General features: G+C 40.2%; 1 protein-coding gene across 3 annotated transcripts in view; it reads right to left on the reverse strand.

The window, feature by feature from the left end:
* Positions 1–21,919, reverse strand: part of LOC137265498 (alpha-1,6-mannosyl-glycoprotein 2-beta-N-acetylglucosaminyltransferase-like) — an 83,821-nt gene that overhangs the window by 16,691 nt on the left and 45,211 nt on the right. For all 3 annotated transcript variants that reach the window (XR_010954933.1, XM_067800913.1, XM_067800914.1), the window contains exons 2-4: positions 17,236–18,267; positions 15,059–15,156; positions 14,213–14,312 (exon numbers count right to left, since the gene is read on the reverse strand). Coding sequence is in view for 2 of the 3 variants with exons in the window: in XM_067800913.1 (XP_067657014.1) it covers positions 14,213–14,312; positions 15,059–15,156; positions 17,236–17,796 (759 nt within the window). In the remaining variant the exon portion in view is untranslated. The remainder of the gene's footprint in view (positions 1–14,212; positions 14,313–15,058; positions 15,157–17,235; positions 18,268–21,919) is intronic.

A 21,919-nucleotide genomic window follows, 5' to 3' on the forward strand; every position in this document is an offset into this window, starting at 1 on the left:
ACTCTAAACACAACGTTAGACTTCCCATACTTAGAAAGTTGGTCAGCTTTAACCCGAGTATTGGCTGGATGTAGGCGAGTCTACTGCAGCTAGACGTCAAAAGCTGCCATATTGATTTTGTTCACAACTTCATTAATGAGCTGTAGGAAGGATTTAACTTGTGAAAAGCTGCGATAAACATTCCCAATGACTTAACTCTGACCACTATGACATTTCCCTCCCTCACTGATAAATCAATCTCATTATTTTAATAGAACCTTACATGCCAGTCAAATTTGATCTTTCATTTCCACTGCCGCAGATTATCAACTGCCAGCAGTCAGTATATCACTTGGATCTTGCATCATTAACATATTTAACCAGTAACCATGATGCATGACAGCATGTTGTTACCATATTCAACAAAACTGTTAAATGCACCAAGACAGCAATTAGAATAGAACTGACTCTTAAACCCACATTTGAGAAACCTGAACCGATGATAGCACTTCATTTTGACTCAAGTATAACAATTTCATTGTTCATCTGAATAAATCCTGACATAAGATTAAGGAAATGAGAACGTCCCTGACTGACAGTATTTTTCAATGACATCACTAAATTCACCAAAGTTCAAGATCAATGGCAACCCGACAACCAGACAGAAGATGACTGTGAGGAACGTGGCAATTCCTTTGAGAGGAGTAATCTCAAAATGAAGCAAATTTAAGCAGCTGACAATGCTTGAGAAAACACCAGAGTAGGTATAACTGTGCAGACAAACTGAGAAGAGGAACTATGGTGTGTCTGGGATTTAAATCTACTGTCAGTGAATGGCCTGTATGTTGAAGATGTCTCTTGCCATGATTCAGACAAGTGGACACATCAGATTCATTTCAGTTCCAGAGAATACCTGGAAATCAAAATCAATTGAGGATCAGCAAGTTATCTATTGCCACTGTATACCCCTGTCGTTATCAGACACAGACAGCTTCATGATTGCTACACCAGACACTCGGGGTGACATAAAATCTATAGGAGTCTCGCCATTTCGCCATCGTCAGTTCAGCATCAGTAGTGATGGTCATTGGGGTTGCCTAGTGGTTAAAGCGTTTGCTCATCATGCCAAAGATCTGTGTTTGATTCCTGTCATAGGTACTATGTTTGATGCTCAGTTTTGGTATCCCTTGCCATGATACTGTTGTGAGATTTTGCAAATAGTGTGTTGCCAAAGTGACCAGTAGCTTGTTGCCATGTATCCTGGGATGGTACTAGTCACTGTCCATAAATACAAACCTTGGGCAAGAATTATACTGAGTGAGTGAGTGTATTGTGTTTTATGCCCTCAGTAACAACATGACACCTGGTTCACCACTGTCTCCTCCATCCTTGTAGTCCAGTCATGAGAACAAATGGCTTTGAGCCACTCAAAGGGGTGTGAAGAATAAACACTTTGACCTGGCCTTCACACAAGCCAATAACAGGTAAACCAATGACCAACAGTTTGAATCAAATGCATACGCTGACATAACCAACACACAACAGAGAATTCAGTCATAACAGTTTGTCCTTGTAACAACTACACAACCTTTTACACCTTCATGAAGAACAGGATAACAAATGCACAGTTATGTTTCTGTTCCCCTATCGATGGGAGATTATTTTGAATTGCCATTATGATGGTTTTGCCCTTCCATGATAACTGCACTGTTGAGGCAGAACTAGCACTGTTCCCTAGTGGCTGAGGTGTTCTCACAGCAACTGTTTATGTAACGGCTTCATACCATCATTACTTCAACAACACAGCTGACCATATTTGGTCACTTTCAATATTAGTGGCAATCTCAGGAGATACATTAGTGCTAAAATGTTAAACTGACAGTACATTCCATAGGACATAGTGTGTCTGGAGCACTAAATCTCTACTTTAAGATAGTGTGTATCTGGAACACTACATTGGTGCATTTAGCAACGTCTTGTCATCTCTCCAAAGACTAGGTAATATTTGGCTACTTTCAACACTGACTTCACTTTAAGCACATGCTACCCAAATCCAATCAATACATACATTCCCTGGCTGTTCTACAAGCTGGATTACGCATGACACTTCCCCCTAAGCTCAAGGGCAGCTTGTACAGCCTCTCTGTCAGTCTATACTTCACACATTGCAGCAAAACCTCTACATTTCATGACATTCATTTCAATTACAAAATGTCACAGGGTTCAGAAAAAATATGAAGTTTGAGTTGATTTTTTTCTAAACAAAACCCTAGGTTGCTAATCTGTCACAAATGTAGATGAGTGTAAATACAGACCTTGACATAAATTAAACACAAATTTGCTAACCTTTTAATTCTACCAACAAGAGAAAAAACATCAAAGAAAGCATGACTAGTCAACAACACGTATAACACATAAAAAGAATTCCCTAAACACACAGGTATGACATCGGAGTGTTGAGTAAACACAGCAGGTAAGACGTACAGGCTGATTTCCAACAGGTTCCATTAATCCTCTCATAATGTAAATCTCCATTCTGGGTAAAATCTATTTCCTAAATGTTGTCATAACACACTGAACTGCTTGCAGTGTTTGTATAAAAGCCTGAAGACACAACAAAATCACTATCTGTCGTTAATTGCTATAGAAGGAATGACAGACATTGACTTACATCCCAGCTCACAGCACTGGAAGGATAGAGCAAGAAATGTGACATTCACTGATGGTCTTAGTAATCTGACTCTTCACTGTTGGTGCTTGAGTGGAAGGCTGTGTCTTTAACATCACAGTTTATGTGCATTATCTACTTTTGTAGCACTGCATAACGTAACTATATCTGTGAGGAGATGGAAGTTAACGTTGTATAACTATTTTTGACTGAATGGAAGGTAGCACTGAGTTAAGTATCTGTGACTGGATGGAGGTTAAGACTGTATAACTATCTGTGACTGGATGGAAGTTAACACTGTATAAACATATCTGTGACTGGATGGTTAAGACTGTATAACTATCTGTGACTGGATGGAGGTTACGACCGTATAACTATCTGTAACTGGATGGAGGTTAAGACTGTATAGCTATCTGTGACAGGATGTAGGCTAACACTACTTAACTATCTGTGACAGGATGGAGGTTAAGACTGTATAACTATCTGTAACTGGATGGAGGTTAAGACTGTATAGCTATCTGTGACAGGATGTAGGTTAACACTACGTAACTATCTGTGACTGGATGGAGGTTACGACTGTATAACTATCTGTAACTGGATGGAGGTTAAGACTGTATAGGTATCTGTGACAGGATGTAGGTTAACACTACGTAACTATCTGTGACAGGATGGAGGTTAAGACTGTATAACTATCTGTAACTGGATGGAGGTTAAGACTGTATAGGTATCTGTGACAGGATGTAGGTTAACACTACGTAACTATCTGTGACAGGATGGAGGTTAAGACTGTATAACTATCTGTAACTGGATGGAGGTTAAGACTGTATAGCTATCTGTGACAGGATGTAGGTTAACACTACGTAACTATCTGTGACAGGATGGAGGTTAAGACTGTATAACTATCTGTGACAGGATGGAGGTTAACACTGTATAAGTACCTGTGAGGGCAAAAATTATCATTGTGTCTGTGATGGAGGTTAACACTATATAACTATCTGTGACTAGATGGAAGTTAACACTGTATAACTATCTGTGACTGGATGGAGGTTAACACTGCATAAGAATCTGGGAGGGAAAAAAATTATCATTGTGGAAATGGAAGTAAACATTGCGTGTCTTTGTGTGTCAATGAGCATATGAATGAAACAGGATTGATTGAGTGAGCGGGTTTCAACATTGCACTGGAAAGCTTTCCCACTATGTCAAAGAGTGGCAGCCTCATGTAAAAACCCTGAGGTGATGCAAATCTTGCATGTGGACTACATAATCCTGGTACAGCCATGTTCATGGTCAGGACCACTGCTTCTACTCCCAGCAGTCACAGCAGTCTACAGGTTCAATCATTTCCTTGTTTGTGATATCACTTGAATATTTGTGATTACAATGACATACACTGACCCATTCACAGGCTCACTGAATAGGAAATGATCAATCGTCATGATTGATCAATCGCAGGGTAACACAACCAGTCAAGAATAGGTTTGGTTTCAGTCTAATGGACTAAAAGAGCACCTGCCTGTCATTGAGGAGTCTGAGTAGTGGACACCTGACAAGAGGATCATGTCGTGGTCCCAGCTGTGGGACACATGCAAGACATAATGCTTAACTTCAGGCTGTGGCTCTACAACAAGTAACACGGGCAACAGGTGATGCAAATAGAGTATCACATTACAAATAGCTGATGACTGATAGGTGATATCAACTGAGTGGTGAGAAACTGTAGATAGAGAGGGGATGGATGTTATTAAAATGTATCAATGTGTGGTCTGGTGTATGATGTAACATAATTTTATTTGTCCTATATCTTGTGGTAGAGTAGTACAGTGGTGTGTGTCATGTTACAGTAATATTGGTTTATAACGAAGTCAAAGGGACTGTTGTTTTCAGTTCGTTGTAAGCGAAGTTTGTTCTAAGCGATTCGGGAATGTTCGTGAATATGCGGAAATTACCAAGAATCGTCACCACGCCACTGGTTGCAGACAAGATCATGTTCACAAAGAAAATAAAATAAGACAAAACCATCGAACATATAATTGTCATGGATCATTCACTTCATCATCGATCATGTATTTTATTATGCATTTTTAACAAAATCGGTAATTTTGTGCTTCTGTGACGTCAGCCAATCATCAACTGACTTGCTGTCAACAGACGAGCTTTCTCCGTGTGTCATGGCTGAACATATCCCTCGTCGCTTCTTAAATCTCTCTAACCACGACTGATTGGCCTTGAAATCTGTATGTCCAAGTCTGCTGCAATGTCAGTCTTGGATTTACCGCCTGCATCTACAGCTTGGATGATTTGGTATTTTGTGTCGAGATCTAGAGCTTTACGTTTACCAGATCGCTATTTATGCCTTGACAATGTCAACAAGATTAACAAGATTAAATGAATGATAAAAATTCACAGGTAAGTTTATTTTATTATCCCCTTGATCCCATGTGAGGAAGCCTGTTTGTTTTCACAAGCTAATTGGTGACACGTGAGATGACACGCGAGTGGATTCGGATCAGCTGTTCGTTGTAAACACGTCAATTAACGAGTGAAATAGCACAGAGGGACCCGTCAATTTGTTTGTTGTAACAGATAATTCGTACTATCAGTGTTCGGTGTATACGGTAGTTAATTCATAACAATATATAGGAAAGCAGTCGGGACTTCTGAATTTGTTCGTTGTAACCGGCAATTCATTGTAAGCGTGTACGTTATAAGTGAACTTTACTTTATATTGTCCTGTAGTGGTGTCCTGTGTTTTGTGGTAGAGTGTTGTACAGTGGTGTGGTGTGTCATGTCATATAGTGTCCTGCAGTGGTGTCCTGTGTTTTGTGGTAGAGTGTTGTACACTGGTGTGGTGTGTCATGTCATATAGTGTCCTGCAGTGGTGTCCTGTTTTGTGGTGGAGTGTTGTACACTGGTGTAGTGTGTCATGTCATATAGTGTCCTGTAGTGGTGTGCAGTGTCTTGTGGTAGAGTGTTGTTCACTGATGAGGTGTTAGTACAGGCTTGTGGACAGTGACACGCTAATGTAGTTCAGTAATATGCCATTAGGTAAATAGTGGATATGTGCATTTACAAGACTGATAACATGCAAATGATGAAGACAAGATGGAAACTGATGATGAAGAGAAATTAAGGGAAAATGTGACAATTTATTCCATTCCTTTGGAAATGTTTCATCTGTATGGATGTATACTTTTTCCTATAAGTATTGGCATAGGCTACTGGTATGCTTGGAAAATGGAATATCCCCTACTTCTGTTGAAGAAATCCCCAGGTGATGCAGACCTAAGACATTTACCACTTTGGCTAAATCCAGGGTATGGTGCAAGCAAGTCAAGAAAAATAAAAAACTAATAAATAATAAATAATTCAAGGATTTGAATCCACACTAAGACAGGCCGATATTCTTCAGCCCCAAACCCAAACTGTGCATAATTGTTCCTGAACACCTGAAAGTAAGTGGTATTGTGAAATATTCATCATTGTGTGTGGTCGCTGCTACCAGAATGCAATCAAATGCATCTCGTACAATAGTATGACAGTTGCGGAATGAAGTGAATGATTGAGTGAGTTTAGTTTTGTGCAACACTCAGCAATATTCCACCTATACGTAGGCATCTGTAAATAATTGAGTATGGACAAGACAATTCTGTGATCAACAGCACAAACATCCAACTGGGAACCAATGACACGTGTCAACCAAGTTAGCAAGCCTGACCACCCAATCCTGTTAGTCACCTCTTACAACAAGCACAGCTGCCTTTTATGGCAAGCATAGGTTGCTGAAGGCCTGTTCTACCCTTGAGCTTCACCAGAATTGTCCAAGGGTACCTTTCTGTATTATGATTTTAGATTGGGTGTGTTTCTGCATTCCACATATCTGGTGTACCCGTTCAGACAACAATCCGTTAAGCCAGAGTATATAGGCAGTTAATCACAACTCATATTTACTGACACCTGTCATAGGACATTGCTCGGGATCAATTCTAAACCAACTTCAATAAAAATGACACAGCCATATGTTACAAGGCAAAGCTCTACATCCACTATTACCAGGTATCTCTACCACACCTTCGAATGAACTACACTGTGTCTCAGGTAGCCTCTGGGTGGGTCATACAGGGGGATCATGATTGATTTGACCCATGTCAGTTGACCTCAAAGATTTATTGATCGTGATGAACATGGAGAGGCCATACACAATACTGTCAACAGTGGGGCTCTGGATGTATATGTATCACCATATGTTGTTGTCATTAGACAACCAGAAACAGACAGACAACAGAGATCAAGTGCTAGACTGTTTGGCTCCAGAGTTTATTGTTATTTTCTGTGGTTCTGTAGAGTGTTATTCTCTTCCTAAAGTGCTAATGGTCTAGTGTCTCATAGACTGAGGCCAGTGATGAACACACACAAAAACATACATGCACTTTGAATTGTCTGACATTATTTTGCTCGTCGGCCCATTCAAGATCCAACCTTTTTCACACATTTAAAATAGTTATAATACACTTTAAAAGCTCTTTCTGGACTGTTTTCCAATTTTCTGAAATAAATATCCACAGTGAGGATATCCTTGTTGTTATATTCTCACTACATGAGAAGTATGTGTTTTTGAATCACTATAAAACAGGTGAATAATCATTGGCACATCAAAAAGGCAGGTAATTTTTATACCTTAAAAATCTGGTGACATACAATACAAATCGAAATACTGAACTGCGTTAAACATTTGACATTATTTTCAGTGATCGACTAATTCAGACAGTCAGTTAAGTGCAAACTGTCACTATGATTATTGACACAGAGACCATGACATACTGATTGGTTGATTGGTTGGTTGGTTGGTTGCTTGATTGATTGATTGACTGACTGATTAACTGACTGATTGAGTCAGCAAGGCTTTTAGCAATATGTCAGCAATGTCACAGAGGGGACACCAGAAATGGGCTGCACACATGGTAGTCATGTGGGGAATTGAACCTGGGTCTTTGGCGTGCAAACATCTTAAGTACTAGGCTATCTTACCACTAGCCTCATGATATACTAACTAATGTTCTGATTAGGGTAAAATTTCACATCTTTAGATCAAAGCACACGAACATAGAATCTGAGATACTCAACACTCAAAATCCAGCACAGTCAACATTCCTGTTCTGATAGGCCACAGAGGTCAAAAGGTCTTACTTTACAATTCAAATCCTTGGAGTCAGGGTTGAATCACGTGAGTGGAATACATTGCCACGGAAACACTATTTTCCAGAGTAATAATATGTATGCATTGCTATTGAGATACTCTTGAGTAATGATTACTCCTGGTCAGATCTTTTACCCACAGAGATGCCAGCCCCAAAGTGTTGCAAACAGTAGTTTCAACATTCAAAATTAGTAGTTTGACCATAAAATTAGTAGTTAACTAAATAAACAAAATCACGATGGATTCTGAGAAAAAATTGATGATACTACGGTCACATGGTTAAATTATTTCCGCTGGAATGAATTTTATTCAAATTTCGTAGGATTTCTAGTGGAATAGCATTGGCCTAGGTTGAAGTTATAATTCGTAGCGACTACAATAAAATCGTAGAGGTTGGCATCTCTGTACCCACTCTAGTGCATGGCCTTCAGCCAAAAACATCAATCTGCAAACCTGGAAATGGCAGCAAGCTCAACAATTTAGGGTCATAATTTATTCTGGATTTGTCAAAACAAAAACTGTTTGTGATCACTGTGTGGAAACATAATACATCTACAGCAGCAGAGACAATGGACATGTACCACAAAGCCTGTTACACATGGAGGTTCAAGCACAATTACGTAAGCCAAAAAAGTCGCATTAAACATGGCGGTACAATGTTTACGTGGACCAATATCCCGATACACATCGAGGTACAATGTTTACATGGACCAATACACAACATTATAAGACAGTGAAACATTTCTTTATTATGAAGATCTCCGTGTACAGATAATATTCACAAACTGTGTGTAGATCAATAAGTTGCATGACCACAATCAACACAATCGCAAAACATTTCACAACTGTAAGGATTAATTTTCAATTATTTATTCATTCATTTTAACTGCTTCCAACTTGGGGGATTGTTTGCCTTTGTTTACTTTATGGTTGTCATGACAACACAATAACAACAATATGATTCTATGTGTTTGTATGCCAGTCAATACTGAAACTAAGGAAAATTGAGTACCTGCCAAGAGCTACTGGTATCAATATTAACAAACTTATATCTGCTGGGATGAGTCAATCACACTTGAACACAATGACCACTCCAAACTGCCCATACAACATGTCTGTTTTAGTTCAATACCATTCAATACCATTAAGTGACCTATAAAAGTTCCAGTGACACAAAGGTGCCTGCGTCAATATTAAAGGGACAAATGACTGAAACTATTGAAAGGGCCCAGTGACATGAAGGAATGCACTGACTTTAAATGCTAAGACTGCCCCATCAACTGAGTGCTGACTGTACTTAAACAACAGTTGACTGTGTTTGGCAGTTTGACTCCTGAGAGTTTCTAGGACCTCGGTCCTGCCAAACACCGAAGCACATGGGAAACATGTGGTCTCACCTTAGGCAAGTGAGTTTGTTCAAATTTGCAGAAAATGGATACCCAGTGAGATAAAAGTCCTGTGACTATAACCTTCTGGTAAATTGTACAGCACAGGGAAACAAAGGGAAGATGATATACAGGTCCATTGTGTAACATTCTTTGTTGCCAGTCAAATACATACTTTATTGCATGGATATCAATAATGCTGAGTGGGTCTAAAAAACAACTCGGAGTCTCAATGAATTAAATTATTGAACTTAAGAATGTCTCACACTACTTCATTCCTATTCAACAAAGTTGCACATCATCTTTCCCTTGAGGCATCAAAAGACTATTTGTTCCTTTCAACCAAAAACTCAATTGAGCTTTAGTTATGCTTAAATGTTTTCACTGAACATCAACCAGCATTTTGATTCATGTGGAATTTGGCTGAGTTGGGTAGGATTGACTGGAAGGAAGTGGCATCCATATTTGATGACACTGTTACCAGGCATGTGTCTTGTCCATCCAAGCTTGTTGGCTATTACGGACTGGCAGGTTGTCTTTGTGGAATGATGTTATTGCATTCATCTGAGAGAGTCTACATTTTCAGGGATGCCAGAGATCAACCAAGAAGGAAGTCATGCCAATTTCTGGGACCTTACTTTATGCTGTCACACAAACCGTCAACAATTCAGCACCAACACAATGTCACTGTCCATTAGATATTCTGTCTGAAACCAACAGCTTGGCTCTGTGGAAAGACATGTTGAAATGCTCTGTATTGTTTTCCATCTTGAAACATCTGCTGCCTTGCTTCATGTTTGGCTCAATTAGGCACACATCTGTGTCTCATTTTCTGACTAAAAAGACAAAACATATCTCTTCAAATCAATAAATATCGCCATATACTGACATAAAAAGCCTGGATTCAAAAGGAAATCAGGACTGGCAATGTTTGCCTGAGCAACTGCTGTGTTTGATGAATATACTGTTCAGGTTTGCTCTATCCTGCAGGCGCTGATATTCATGCTTTATTTCACAGATGGTAAACACCAAAGCATGAGAGTATTTGACATGTAGTATTGTGGTTGAGAGCATTTGACATCCAGCCTTGTGGTTGACAAAATTTGTCATCCAGCCTTGTGGTTGACAGCATTTGACATCCAGCCTTGTGGTTGACAGCATTTGTCATCCAGCCTTGTGGTTGACAGCATTTGTCATCCAGCCTTGTGGTTGTGAGCATTTGACATCCAGCCTTGTGGTTGACAGCATTTGACATTTGACATCCAGCCTTGTGGTTGACAGCATTTGACATCCAGCCTTGTGGTTGTGAGTTTTTGACATCCAGCCTTGTGGTTGTGAGCATTTGACATCCAGCCTTGTGGTTGTGAGCATTTGACATCCAGCCTTGTGGTTGACAGCATTTGACATTTAGCCTTGTGGTTGTGAGCATTTGACATCCAGCCTTGTGGTTGACAGCATTTGACATCCAGCCTTGTGGTTGACAAAATTTGTCATCCAGCCTTGTGGTTGACAGCATTTGTCATCCAGCCTTGTGGCTGACAGAATTTGTCATCCAGCCTTGTGGCTGACAGCATTTGACATCCAGTCTTGTGGTTGAGAGCATTTGACATCCAGCCTTGTGGCTGACAGCATTTGACATCCAGCCTTGTGGCTGACAGCATTTGACATCAAAACTTGCAGTTGAGCACTTTTGACTGACAAACGACAAATGACAGTTCCAAGAGATGCAGTGTGATTCTGAACATTGGAAGACAAGACTGTTTTAAGGATTAAAATAACCCTTTGAAAAGAGAATAAAAAGTTCTGCATGGTTTGTACACATTAAGTACTTTATAGCATCATTACTGCTCACTTGGTGACAGATGACTGTTGTTTTATCCACCAAAAACACATAACAAACACTGGCCGCAGAGCAATGACAAAGAATTAGGATGTTGTAGGTCAGTAAAAACATAAAAAAATTGGGACCTGTGCGGATTCTGATATTAATAGCCAATCAGCAAATACACTGCATCATATGCAGGGTATGTAAAATGGTCAGACTGACCCAAAAAAGTAGCATTCATAATAGTCAAGCTACATCACAACAAGCATTGAACCTAGGTTGAGAATCGAACCTGGGTCTGTGTTGGGATGAACAAACACACTGACTGTCGGGCAGTTCACTACTCTAAACGACTGAATAACAGCTTTCATCATATTTACGTTACATCACAGCAAGCACTGAACCCATCTTGAAAATCAACCATAGGTCTATGGTGGGATAAATAAATGCATTGACCACTAGACAACCGAGTGCTCCAGACTGACGAGTCTGACTATGAGGTCTCTTGGCAGCACACACAGATCAACTCACACAAATAGACTTTGAAGATAATTAACATTTATGAGCTCACCAAGCAGTTGTAACTGCTTCGAAAGACATTCACCAAATCCAGTAAATGGGACAAAGACCACTTGCAGACTAAATAACAGCACCCTATATTTGAAGTACCCTGGTTCAATACAAGAAAGTTAATCTGTTCATCTCTCAAGGCCCTTTACATTCACCAATGTTCATTTCACTCAATTAGCTGAAAAATTACTTTTTTACAAAAGGAGAGTATAAAAGAACAAGCAGAGACTTTGTCAAAATTAATTCTTCATTATTTCGACTTTATTTGTCTCCATGTGGAATATCGTTCTTCCAGACTCCTCAGTCAAAATCAACTTGAAGTATTTCGCCAGCTACTTGGGGAATCCTTCCTGCCTAAAGAGCAACCTTTATGTCCATTTCCATCTTGAAAATTTCAAAGAAATTCTCCATGGATCTTGGTTTTTCTCAACAAATGGATTTTCCTGTCATCAAATTAAGGGTAACATGTGTCCCTCAGGAGCAATCATAGCTGGCCAAGACTTGGATCAGATGTAAGGATAACATACAGGGATGAGAGCATTTAAGTCTTTTCCGTGGGCGTTCAGGCTTTGAATGCCTGCATAAATCTCCACCTGTGTGACATAAGAAAGTAGAATGTACAGGTGAGAATGTCTGTCTTTCGAGGAAACAGCTGTAATGGATTAGATCCCTCTGTCTAATGAACACTGTCTTAATCTATATAACTACAGCTGTTTCATAAACACTGCCTCTACAGAGCTTCAGCTGTTTCTTACACACTCTGACAGTCCACAGAGCGACAGCTGTCTCTTCAACACTGTGACAGTCTACAGACCTTCAGCTGTTTCTTACACACTGTGACAGTCTACAGACCTTCAGCTGTTTCTTACACACTCTGACAGTCTACAGAGCTTCAGCTGTTTCTTACACACTCTGACAGTCTACAGAACTACAGCTGTTTCTTACACACTGTGACAGTCTACAGACCTTCAGCTGTTTCTTACACACTGTGACAGTCTACAGACCTTCAGCTGTTTCTTACACACTGTGACAGTCTACAGACCTTCAGCTGTTTCTTACACACTGTGACAGTCCACAGACCTTCAGCTGTTTCTTACACACTGTGACAGTCTACAGACCTTCAGCTGTTTCTTACACACTGTGACAGTCTACAGAGCTTCAGCTGTCTCTCCAACATTCTATCAATCTACGGATCTACAGCTGTATAATGAACACTGTCAGTCTACAGAACTACAGCTGTCTCTTCAACACTGTGTCAGTCTACAGAGCTTCAGCTGTTTCTTAGTCTACAGAGCTACAGCTGGATAACACTGTCAGTCTACAGAGCTACAGCTGTAACTTAAACACTGTCTTAATCTACACAGCTACAGCAGTATACTGAACACTGCCAGCCTAAAGAGCTACAGCGGTTTCTTAATCACTGTATCAATCTACAGAACTACTGCTGTATATTGAACACTGTGACAGTCTACAGAGCTACAAATATATATAATGAACACTGCCAGCCTAAAGAGCTACAGCGGTTTCTTAATCACTGTATCAATCTACAGAACTACAGCTGTATATTGAACACTGTGTCAGTCTACAGAGCTACAAATATATATAATGAACACTGCCAGCCTAAAGAGCTACAGCGGTTTTTTAATCACTGTATCAGTCTACAGAACTACAGCTGTATATTGAACACTGTGACAGTCTACAGAGCTACAAATATATATAATGAACACTGTAAGTCCACAGAGCTACAGAGTTTCTCAAACACTGTGACAGTGTTCAGAGGTACAGTTGTCAAACAAATTCTCTCTCCATCATGATAATTACAGCTGTTAAATCATATGAGCATATCAGTGATGAAAGTATTGGACCTGCTGCACATGAAATTATATACAATACTCTCCTTTACACCATACAGTGATCACCACAATAACACCTTCACAAACACTGCCTGTTTGCACTGGAACTGATTGGTGTAGATAAATCTGGTAGTCTGTAATCCTACCCACTAGATCTTCGGATTGTGGTTGGTGGTTAGAGTGTCAGCCTGTAGAGCGAGAGGGTTGAGGGTTCGATCCCATACTGCGCCATACCAAAAGACGTTAAAAAATGGTACTTGCGGTCTGGCACACATTAATGGGTACAATAAGGACTGGTCGGCTAGGAGTCAGCATAATGAGAGGGGTATTCATGCCTAACTGTGTCATGGTATCTCAGTGAGCTAGGACAAGCAGCCACACATACAACATGCACGTCGTCATATCAGCCAAATATTCTCTAGTATGACATTAAACTCCTTAGATTGGGTTTACAGTCTGGTGTAGTGAGTTTAGTTTTATGCCACAGTCAGTTACATTCTAGCTATGTGGTGGTGGTTTGTAAAGAATCAAGTCTGGACCAGACAATCCAGTGATGAACGGAATGGGCATCAATGGACCAGACAATCCAGTGATGAATGGCGTGGGCATCAATCTATGCAACTGCGATACAATGACATGTGTCAACCAAGTCAGGGAGCCTGACCACCCGATTATGTTAGTCGTCTCTTACGACATGCACGGGTTACTGAAGCTCAAATACAGGTTGTCACCTACCTTCCATATCCAGTGGTGTTTGGCCTGGCAGTACTTGGCTTCCCGGTAGTGGCCGTACTTGTCTGGGTGAGCTGCGTTGTTACACTTGCGTTTTAAAGCTCTGCAAGAACAAGAACATTTAATTAATGTACGAGTGCCGAGCTATAAACTGCATATACCACATGCTGGAGTTTCCAGCGTCTAAGGAAATATGCAATTTACAAGGGTCTTACAGACCTGTACACCTTTCAAAAGATTGTGTGATGAATTTATTACCCTTAAGATCTTGTAAATAAGTTAATCTTTAAACAACAATAATCAACATTCGGTAGAATGAGATGCAAAACATTTCGCCATGAACTATTTCCTGAACGATCATAATCGGAGATAACTCGAGATGGCTTAGTTTATGATCACATTTGAGGTTATATTAAACGACAAGTGAAATACAGAAACATATTTTTTGTTTGGATACATTTATTGACACAAACAAATAAGATATTACGGCAACAATTGTATTGCTGTTTATACTGATAATTATAAACGTCAACTCTGAAATTTTGAAGCAATCGGACGTTTGGTAGCCGCATTTCATCTAATGTCAAGGTCATTCGTACAAGCCATGTAGTGTGGCACATGACAGATTTGATGGGGTGTACGGTTCCCACAACCTGGCAAATCCACCTACATCCACCTATGCTTTGGCTATTAACCAATCGGATTTCAACAAATTTATCTTAAGGGTAATAATGAATCATATATTAATTGCTAACTTGTTATTGAACTAGTTACCTAGTATTCATGTATCAAATTCACCTGAAATGGATTCTTTGCAGCTCTATTACTGAAGGGATGTAAAGTACTTACTGGTCCTTTTTAATGTCTCTGGGGCAGTCATTGGGGTGCTCTGATGGAAACCCTGTCTGATATATTTGTTGAGAAAAAGGGAAGAATATCTGCATGACCTGAAATAAGGAGAGACAGACTGCAGTGAGACTTCAATCACAGACAGACTGCAGTGAGACTTCAATCACAGACCGACTGCAGTGAGACCTCAAACACAGACTTTTGGAAGTGACACATAGAGAGTTCCACACCTGCTCAGCACTTGATATGTAACACCTGATACCCGGCAATGGATGTATAAAACGTAATATCAAGTACCTTGAAAAAAGAGCATAATTAACAACCTGCCATAGTAACCACATAGAAGTCACCTAAAACAACCTTTCAATGATGCATGCCATCTAACTAATACTTGTCACCAATGTACTTTTAAGGGCCTGTCCACCAAAGCAGTGTTGATGCTATGGAGACAATAAGACTACATTACAATATGTGAATTCTGATCATATTATTGATGATACAATAGAGGTGTGACAATACAGAAATTTCACAATACAGTATGTATTACGATATCTTGGAACAATATGATTCAATTCAGTGCACACCATGATATGCTATATGACATAACCATCAATTTACAGTGAAAGTTAACAATTTTAAGGTCACTGATACATATCACATTACCCAAAAAATATTGATATATTTATTGTCTGATAAAGTATCCCAATTATTGATACTACGATATATCGTCACAGCTCTTTGAGACAACCCATGAAGACATGGGTTAGAATGGGTCTTCCACAACCCACAACGAGAGAACTCAACTCAAGGAAGCCATGTGATGTGGAACATGCTTGTCATTCAGTTTGGATTTAATACTGTTAAAAACTCAGTCATATCAGATCTTGTGTCACTGTGTCAGGTTGTTGTCCATCAACTTGGACATGACCAAGTTTCACCTTGACCTTCACAGGTCATTGATTGGTTGAGGGGCATTGGGGTAGCCTGGTGGTTCAAGTTTTTGGTAGTCACATTGAAGACCTGGTTCAATTTGTCACATGGGTAGAATGTGTCAAGCCCATTTCTGGTGTTTCCTACTGTTATATTATTACATTAAATTGACTCTATCACTCATTGATTGGCCGAGCTTTGCATGCATCTATCATGTTCAATACAGTTGTAGAAATGTCCTGGAGAGCTGCTCCAAGAAAACATTTATGTAAACAGCTGGTAGACAGCTGAGTTGAAGTCTGTGTAGACAGCCATGATACGGGGAAACAGTGTTCATTACTGGGGTCACTGGGGATAGGTGAGTGGTCAGGGAAAGGAGGTTGGCGAGAGGGGAGCACTGATGTATCTGCAAGCCATGCTCCAGAAGGTAGCATTGGCCCTCCACATGAGTGTTCCTGTTTGGGATCAGCCCATGGACTGATTTCAGCATGTTTCACACACTGACTGGAGCAAGTCACCATCAATCAGACCCCGAATTGCTAATGTACTCGGACACACAATAGTGCAGCAAGCAACAAACGTTTGGAACAATTAACTGGTTCCCACACTTTGAAGAAATTTTACCGAGCTACTTACTTGGGAGTTCCCACACTTTGAAGAAATGTAAACCAGCTACTTACTTGGGACTTTCACTATCTGATCAGAATCAGTGTGGAATTAATCACCTGTGTCGCCCTACACATTTCAGTACTCATTTCCATTTGCTACCAGATATAAATCTGGGTGTTCCCTGTGAATGACTGTCCTTGGAGAGCGAAACTAATCTTTGGGTTCACTTAACAGTCATTTCATTTGTTAAGTAATGTGACATTTATCACTTTTCAGCATTTCTACTTCACAAGAGACTTACTATACATTATAATATCTCCTAATAAGCAAACAGAAAGCAAGTAATGGACATAACTTCCTGTATCAGACAAAGCATCTGCTCATGGCTCCCACCTTTCTATTCAGCTACTCCATGTTCATTCATTAATTTAAATACACCTATTAACCATATTCCAGCATTATCACAGTAGGAGACACCTGAAATGGGCTTCACACATTGTATCCATGTGGGAAGTGAACCTGGATTGTGTGATGCGTGAACCGTTTAACCATTAGCTACTGAATTCCCCATTTTGTCTCTGATGCTAACAAAGAGAGGGCTAGATGTGAACAACCAGGCTAACATGGCCAATACTTACCGGGACAAAGTCTATACCCTCCACCAGTTTATTCAACTCTTCTGCATACACATCGTGGCTGATGATCAACAATGTCTTGTGTATGTTTCGCACTTTCTTCAATGATTCTAACAATATCCTGAGGTAGTCATGGCGATCATGCACCTGCACAATAATCACAACACTCTCGGAGTCCAAGTTCAAACCGAAACGATCGAGATTATGAATCTTTTGGGCCTTGTTAATTTTGGCAATTTCCTCTTTGATGAGGCTGATGTTGGCTGTGTCTATATTGCGATTGATTGAAATAGTGGCATTGTTGTAGTTCCCGCTGATGGGTGGAATGACAAGTTTGGATCTTGTAGACTGGGGTAAATTTGAATATGGTTGATCTGACAACTGTCTAAATTGCACATGCATTTCACCTAAACTGCGGTGGTGTCCTTGAAGAATGATTTGATGGTCATATTCCCCTGTGCCATCTGGTTGAGATGTCATCAGGATATGCAGATTGAGCATGACGAAAAGCAACATGGCCACCATGAGTATGGATCGGAAGACACGGCGCGGGTAGATCCTCATTGTGTCGTCAGCTACCACACTTTACAAAACACAAAACTGCCAAGCTGGCTGCAGTGTTATATGTCACAAACACCAGCTGTGCTCCAACACCACATGGTATAGACTGTCAGTACACAGAAACATCACTTCCATGTCTTCTTCGGCTTTTAGTCTTCACATTGACATTTTTAGGCTACAACAGCAGAAGTTGTTATCGTTTATATATATATACAGTTATATGGAAGCTGTGATTAGATCACTGTTATGAACTGACATTCGATATCAGGTTGTCACTTAACTTGTGACAATTGTGAAGAGACCTTAGTTATCACAGGTGTTTTCCGGTATCTTCATCTGGTTTCCATGGTGATGGACAGATGCTGGTCAGCTGGACAGTATGGAGGTAGACCAGCTACATGCTACACTGCCATGATGACCATTTTGACGTCAGTGGGAGTAAGGCTTGCTAACCCTCAGTAGGAGAGGCAGCACCTGAAAGACAGACAATGCACAGTGTTATCATGCATGAGGAAAACAATTGATGCTTGTTTCATGCTGCATTCTCAACGTTCCAGATACATCATAGAGTCTGACAGTAATTTAATCAAACTGACACCAGTTCTTGATATTATGTGAAACCCCAAACAAAATACCTGATGCAGCTGATTGGGACCATCTGATACTCTTGGTCCTAAGATACAAAAACTGAAGTCTAGGTGGCACCACATGAAATCAAGAATCCTAATCAGATAATATGGTACAATCAGATAATCCAAATCCAAAATCAAATAGTCCTAAACATTTGTTAATACCTCAGATTAGAGGCATTATCATAATCAATGTTATCACTGCCAAGTTAATATGGTTGGAAAGATGTTGCAGATTCAAGGGCAGATAACTCTAACTTCCATACTTTAACACATGTGATCTACACTCTGCATCAAACATCCTTTGCATGTCAAACTATGTCTACCCACAAGAAGCTTCAATGTTGATCTTGAATGTCAAATGAAACACTTCAAAGACATGCATGACATCAACCCTGGCACATGGGAACAACATTTTGAGCAAGATGATGCTACTCCATCTACAAAGACAGCACGACATGACGAAAGGTGAATAGCTTCAGCACAAACAACAAAGACAGGTTAGGAAAGCCTGTACCAACGAACAGCAAGACATCCCCCTATCACCGTACCCTCTGACTGTGATCAGCTTGATCAGCCACCCATGTAGCCCGAGGTTATCTATCACTCCTCCACAATCAGAGCATGCCTCCAGATTGTGTCACCACAAGGAGCTGAACCTGACACTTTGCATAACTTCTGCTCCAAGGCAGACACACAAAAGGCACACCAAGGCATCAGTATTGATACATACAGAATATGTCCACGCATAGAACATCTGCAGTATATGAGATACATGAGCCAACGATCTTACTGAGACATCAGCTTTGTACTGTACTCTACTGTGCTCTGCTGTGCTGTACTGTGCTGTGCTGTGCTGTGCTGTGTCTAGTAACAAATTATCACTGAGTGTGGTGCTTGCCGGGCTATGATATCATTTGCAATTTAATTACTGCAACAATGCGATGATCACGATTCACAATTTGACACTGACAGTAACTGAATTATAACAATACCGCAAGATAGTATAAATGCTAACATTTAAATGTCTAGGAACCCCATTCTGTAGTCCAGGATCCCTGAAAATTAAAAGTACGAGTCCCACTGACCCTCATATACAGGACTCAAGGTAAATCCCTGGCACATTACAATCTTGATGTCAGCGATTAACAGAATAACGCATAGACAATGTCTCTGATCATCATCCAACCATGACATCCTCCTCCTCTTCATCATCATCATCATCATCATCATCATCATCATCATCATCATCATCATCATCGTCATCATCATCCAGACTTCATTGTCTCACACATATACGCCTAACAACAGAACTTTCGATCAGCACAAACATCCCCACAACAGCCTCAGTTTGCTGTGTTGTGTCAACTGTCCCTGACCAAACAAACGCATTGCACCAACATGGGCAGAGCCAACAGGGAAAAGACTGTATGGGGATTGGGAACGTCACACCACTCTCCTGATCAGACCAGGTCCTGCTCTAAATAACAAAGGAACATCTGTTCAAACAGCCATCCTGAAAATATAATGTCTTTTGTTTAAGTCTTATGTCAGCTTTCTTTTAGAGTAAGTATTTATTGTTAGCCATCACGTACCAGCTACAAACATCAATATGTACAGCCTCTTTTCCACATTTACCAGACAGGGTCACGTACTAGATGAAATTAGAAAAGGTGACATATTCTTGTGTGTCTTCAACTGGGACATTCCAGAAACACAGGGTGAAGCACATACTTAACTTTTCTTTGATTTCTACACAACATTTACCACACAAAAAAATCATCATGAACAACATCATTATCATCATCATGGTTCTTTCATCTGGTTCTTTCTGAAAACATAGTATCAAACATGATATTAAACAGGTCAATAAAACTTGAAAAACTGTTCACCATCATATCAGGATTATCATGTTTAAACTTATATTGAACCACATGTCACAAATCTACAACAATCCATCAAATAGTTTGAGAGAAACATTTTACATACATGGTTTCAGAAACTTTTGTAAAATCTTCAGCACACCTGTGATATGCATTATAATACGTCAAAAATGTTGATCACAATTTGTTGCAGAGGTCAGGTTCATTTTGGGAAAATGTTGATCACAATTTGTTGCAGAGGTCAGGTTCATTTTTGGAAATGCTGGGGAGGATTACACAAAATTTAATACAACTTTCACCAATATTTGAGTGATACACGAGGTATGAAGAAATGGTATTTGTCCTTAGCAATATTCTGACTGATATACATACATCAAACCATCAGAAAATCAATGCTGTCAATTCATTGGGACAAGCATCAAACGAGGCATACACATCAGTTCAATAGTTATAACAATAAAATTATGACCGAAACAGCTGGATGTGGTAGTTGTATTCAGTGTGGTGTTTATACACCAGCAGGTCATCGCCAATGTCCCACCGTGGAAGAAGAAAGACGGCAACCTGACCCATGTCCTAAATGGGAAAGAAGACAGAATAAGCAAGGAGCCACCCTGACCCATGTCCCAACAGAGAAAGATGTAAGAGAGGCCAAGGGCCCGCTCTGAAGCCAGAAGCAAGAAGCAAGAAGCCAGAAGCAAGAAGCAAGAAGCAAGAAGCAAGAATGGGGAAAGAAGAGAAGCCAAGGACCCACTTGGACACGTCCCAAAGGAGAAAGAAGAAAGCGAGGCCAAGGACCATCCTGGCCCATGTTCCAACGGGGAAACAGGCAAGACAGAACAAGGACCATCCTGGCCAATGTCCAATAGGGAAACTTGCCAAGTATGGCTGGGAATATCATCCTAGGTTCACCATTTTGGCATTACACCAAGCAAAAGCCCATAGGAATGGCAACAGGATGTTGCCCCACAGAGTGGACAAAGGAGAAACTGACCTCCAAACAAGCCAATGAAGTACCTCACTGCCTTAATACTGTAAGGTATTGTCACTAATGAATGGGTTTCTGTTTCAATTCATGCTTCGATCATTCACTGCTTTTGTCAAACCACAGATTGATCTTGAAACTGCAGCCAAGAAATATCAAATGTCCTTCTCATGAACAACAGACTCGCATGTAAAGAAATACCCCGATAACTCAAGTATTGGTTCAAGCTAATCAGTGAGGTTGTCAAGATATTTCACACTTGACAGTTTTCACACTCCATCAACTCCCAGGCATCTATTGATTGGCATGGACTTTACCAAGTGTACAATAACAACATGTGCTCAATGGTATGACTCGCAGTGTATGCCTTCAATAAAAGTGAATTGTGTCTGGGGAAACACATGGCAGCACAATGATAGATGGTCGAACTGAAGATCCATGGCAACCATTCCCACAAAAATGGGTCCAATGCTGTCACGACACACCAAAGGCTCACAAATATTAAGCAATGGTTCTTTCTTTCTGCAGTTGTTACAACATTAACCTCAATAGCCAATGGATTTACGGGACACAAATTCCTGCATCCGACATGCATAAAACTTGATGGACGCACCAAAATTCATCACTGC

The sequence above is a fragment of the Haliotis asinina genome, chromosome 15, assembly GCF_037392515.1.
Source record: "Haliotis asinina isolate JCU_RB_2024 chromosome 15, JCU_Hal_asi_v2, whole genome shotgun sequence".
Lineage (NCBI taxonomy): Eukaryota > Metazoa > Mollusca > Gastropoda > Lepetellida > Haliotidae > Haliotis > Haliotis asinina.